The sequence below is a fragment of the Plasmodium cynomolgi genome, chromosome 5 (assembly GCF_000321355.1).
Source record: "Plasmodium cynomolgi strain B DNA, chromosome 5, whole genome shotgun sequence".
In the NCBI taxonomy this organism is placed as follows: Eukaryota; Apicomplexa; class Aconoidasida; order Haemosporida; family Plasmodiidae; genus Plasmodium; species Plasmodium cynomolgi.
Genome location: NC_020398.1, coordinates 1,209,468 through 1,214,012, shown reverse-complemented (window position 1 = coordinate 1,214,012; position 4,545 = coordinate 1,209,468). Strand labels below are relative to the sequence as shown.

The 4,545-nt window shown below is 40.1% G+C and overlaps 1 protein-coding gene across 1 annotated transcript; it reads left to right on the top strand.

Moving 5' to 3' along the window:
- Nucleotides 1-3,957: 3,957 nt before the first annotated feature.
- On the top strand, nt 3,958-4,338 carry PCYB_053720 (early transcribed membrane protein; the record flags this gene model as incomplete). Its single annotated transcript, XM_004221253.1, has 1 exon — nt 3,958-4,338. A coding segment is annotated over one exon (381 nt), but the record flags the coding sequence as incomplete, so codon positions are not given.
- Between the last annotated feature and the right edge of the window lie 207 nt (nt 4,339-4,545).

The following is a 4,545-nucleotide window of genomic DNA, read 5'->3' as shown; positions in this document are numbered from 1 at the left end:
TTTTTTTTTTTAAAACTACGCATGCAGAGGCATGTATATGATAATTATGGATATACCCCCGAGCACAAATGCAAACAAAAGTGCAAATATAAACAATTTAACATGCACATGCTTGATTAGCACGCGTGTTTCTTGGCTGAGAAAAAAAAAAAAAAAATTCAATGACCGCCCCCCAGTTAACCTAACTGTACCTCGCATCACTCCGTGGCAATAGTACCCTTCCCCAATTTTTTGCAACTCACAAAGTGGTTCCCTCCTGCCCATGAATGCGAGGTATTCCCCTGGGAGGCTCTCACCCACCCACCCCTGATTTCACCAATTTTAAACTTCCCTACAATATGCGACAATTGGGAGAAACAAAAATGTGCTTTCCGACCTTTACCCCAATAGCGCTCTTGCCAATGTCGATTCCTCAGGGGATCAATTTCAAGAAAAACGTGGCACTTCCATAAAAAAAGAAAAAGAAATAGAATAATCCTTTTTTGATCCTTTTTATTACTACCTCATTATTATTCTCGCTCTGGCTGACTGGTTGGCTGGTTTTTTTTTTTTCCCCACCTCCTCACTGCTTATTGCCCGAATGGGCAGCTTAAAGGAACCCCAGCTTGAAAAACCTTTCGATGATAACCTGATGCTACAGAGGGGGAGACCCTCCTGAGGTGTGCGCTTCCCCCCCCTGTCCAGTGAACACAAAATGCAAAATGCAAAATACAAAATGTAAAATACTTTCTAATAGCTGCACACCTTCCCGATCCACCCTCCCGTCACACCTCCACTATGTACTCATCGCATAAACTTCTCACACGTTAAGATCAAATTTAGGTTTTTTTGGGGGGAAAGAATTATCATAAAAATAACAATAAATGGGAAGTCCGCCTGGCACACTTCTAACCAGGTAGCCACTCCTTCCCATTTTTGTTAACCTGAATTAACAATTTTTTTTTGCCAAAAAAAAAATGTACCCTTATATTTGCGCTAAGTAAACCATCTACACATACCGCTTAACTAATAGCGCCACAAACTTGCACCTCATTGGCAGCGCTAGAATTGGTAGGACTAGCCGCTCAAGCAGCTCAAGCCGCACAAGCCGCACAAGCCGCTGAAGCCGCTCAAACCGCTCCACCCACACGACGTCCCACTGGGACCCGTTTCTAAAAAGAACGAATGAACGAATGTCACACCGAAGAGGCCTAAATATGAGTAGCCCCTTTTCTCACGACATAGGGATTCACGTGCAAAGGTCGACCTACATAAAATTTATGCTTCTTTTCATACCACCTTATCGAAAGGGGGCTACGTTAACTACTCGCACACCCCACGGATATCACAGCCAAGGCTTCCTTCATTTCGTTATTTTGCCACTTCGCCGTCTTTCCACTCTGCCGATTTTTTTTTTTCCTTTTGGCGGGGAGCTCAATCTAACTTAGCACACAGCACATTCGCCACTTTTGCAAAAAAAAAAAAAAAAAAAAAAAGTTACAAAATAGAGCACCATTTCCATTTGCGAGGTAAACTGGAGGAAAAGCGTCTAAAAGATGGCACTACCCTACTGGCATATAAAATAAGAACAAGCACACACATGCACGTCCCCTCATGTAAGCACATCCCTATAACTTGTTCTCTCCCCATGGTGGATTGTAAGTGCCGTCTTGCACCTGCCACAGTCGCAAAAATATTTCTTCCAATCGAAGCTGAAGTGTGCTTACCTTATATTGGTACCTTTTTTAATGATTTCCCCGTTGGAAGTTCCCCCATGGAATTGCGAAATCATTGTCAAAGGGGTAGTTTAAACCACCAATGATGACAGTAACCTTGCGCTACCAAAGTAATGTGCCATCTGAGCTGAACACATGCTCTTTATTTATCCTCCTCCGTAAAGCTAACTAGCACAAAAATGCTTTCAAATAAACTGCAGGAGGAAATTTTTCCACCCGTGAAACTCCCACATCTCTATGCAGTCATATGACACGTAACGCAAGGCATGCGTTTAATATATCCACCCATGGTATGACCCCGGCCCAACATGCAGCTTCCCCACAGTCACACTCCTATGTGTGTATGCTGACCAATAAGTAGGCCTACTAGCAGATCGCACCATCCATTTTGTAACCCTTGCAGTTTTTCCTTTTTCCTTTTTCCTTTTTTCCTTTTTTCCTTTTTTTTTTTGCTCCCCTTTGTGACTTCTCCCCCCTTCTCATAATGCATAAACACATATGGGTACAAGTGATACGATGCATGAGGGATAGGTGCTCCCGGTGGTCATAAAATGTGCCAGAACTATTACTCTGCTATGACCACTATTCGGACATGCACATATATAAATAAATAAACAAATAAATAAAGGCATAACATCCGCGTGGCGTGTACTTTCTTCTGCTTAAACAAGGTTGTGTGAGAGGGGGGGGAGAAAAGGAAGTACACAAATTATGCTCCCAGCCACAGAGAGGAGGAGGCAAAAAAGAAAAAAAAAAAAAGGCAAGGAAGCGTTCAGCCGTTTTCTAAACCTAATGGGTTACGATGAGAAGTGGGAGGAAAAAACTCCATGCGGGGTATACAGCACAGGAGCGGAAACGGAACTAAGCAAAAGGAGCGGGGGTCAAAAATGACCCAAAAAAGGGTGCAAATTTTTTACTCCAAAATTTACCAAAGTTTGCCCAAAGTTTTACTTCAAATTTTACCAAAGTTTGCCCAAAGTTTTACTCCAAAATGGCGCAAAGTACAGCTAGCCAGAAAAAATAAATATATGCAACGAAGGAGCGGGGGGAAAGGGGGGAAAAATCCCCGCCCGGATTATTCCTACTCCCCCTACGTATCGCACATGCAATATAATTTGCGGAGGCACCGAGCCGAGAACAGCAAAGCAAGGGCACCAGGGGGGCAAGGTGAAATGAATGCCGCGACCCAAAAAACTGCGAATACGGGTGCGCCGCGCAATGTGCGCATACGTACGCATAGGCCATGTGCATATAAACATAAACGCGTGCATGGTACCACTACATGTACCACTATATGTACCACTATATATACCACTACATGTACCACTACATGTACCACTACATGTACCACTAACCCCACCGTACGCACGCCATACGCGAGCCTTGCTGGGAAAGGGTAGTCGTCCCCGTGTGCATATTATTATTTTTCTCCCCCTTTTTACTTAAAATCTTTGCTCCCTAACATAAACATTTTTTTTTTTTTTTGCTTCCTAGCAAGTGAGCGATTCCTACGTATGCACTTGTGCGTATATAATAATACGCAAAAGTATTATGTATACATATATATACATACATACATACATATAATACGTACATATATATACTACTATATACCCCCTCCTTTGCCTAGAATTGAATTTAAAAAAAAAAAAAATATAATCACGCACCCACCGGGAAAGAAAATTTGCTTCACTTGAAAATATTTTCAAAAAATAGCAGCCGCTTATTCCGCTCGATTTTCTGACACATACGGAATTACTTTTAATATAATCACGCTTCGAAAAAAAAAAAAAAAAATACATTTTTTTTTTCCCCCCCCCTTGTTTTACCTAAAACTTTTAGAAATATCTAAACATTTTAGAATTGTATAAAAATTTAGAATTTTTATTTCTTCACAATTCACTCCTATCCTAGTTTTTACGCATACATTTAGCTTACTTTTTTTTTTTTTTTTTTACGCTTTAATTTTTCGCTTTAGTTTTTACTGCTTTAGTTTTTACTGCTTTAGTTTTTACTGCTTTAGTTTTTACTGCTTTAGTTTTTACTGCTTTACTTTTACGCATTCTTTTTTTTTTTCTCCATCCATCGCTTTAAACGCATCGGCATACGATAGATAATAATAATTTATATGCGCTAAATACATAAGCCATATTTTACTTTATCGTTTTTTACATATACAAAAGCTTCATTGCTGCCCTGACATACTTGCATCGCTGTGTTTATCCTCTCCACGTTTGCGAAAATGAAATTAGCTAAATTATTTTACTTCGTCGCCTTCCTCATAACCATTAAGGTTTTCGTTCCAGGATTGAACAATGATGGATTAGTTCAAGCAAAGAGCGCTTCAGCTGACTCCAAGTCATTAAAAAAGCTTGACAATGATATGCTAAAAAAACAAAGAAACCAAAAAATTATGATCATATCCACTATTGCAACTAGTTTAGCTATACTCCTTGGTGGTGCCTTAGGAGGATACAGCTACTACAAACAAAAAAAGACCAAGAAACCTAATACCCCAATTATTACAAACAGACCCATGGGAAAAGGAGAAACTAGAAACTTAAGCAGATCACAAGAAGATATCTCGAAGATCCCACCTTCATCCGGCCCCTCCAAAAATTACGGTTATTAAGCTAGCCAACTGAGAGCGAATAAATGTGTAGAAAAAAAAATGTTACCTATGTGTGTGAATAATTTTTTTGTACATGTGTAAAGAAATTATGTTACACACTGAGGTACATGTCCTTCCCTGCACGGTGCTCCGCTCCTATGTTTAGAAAATATGCAAACGTAGCAAAAATATATGCACACACACGAAACAACTCCATGT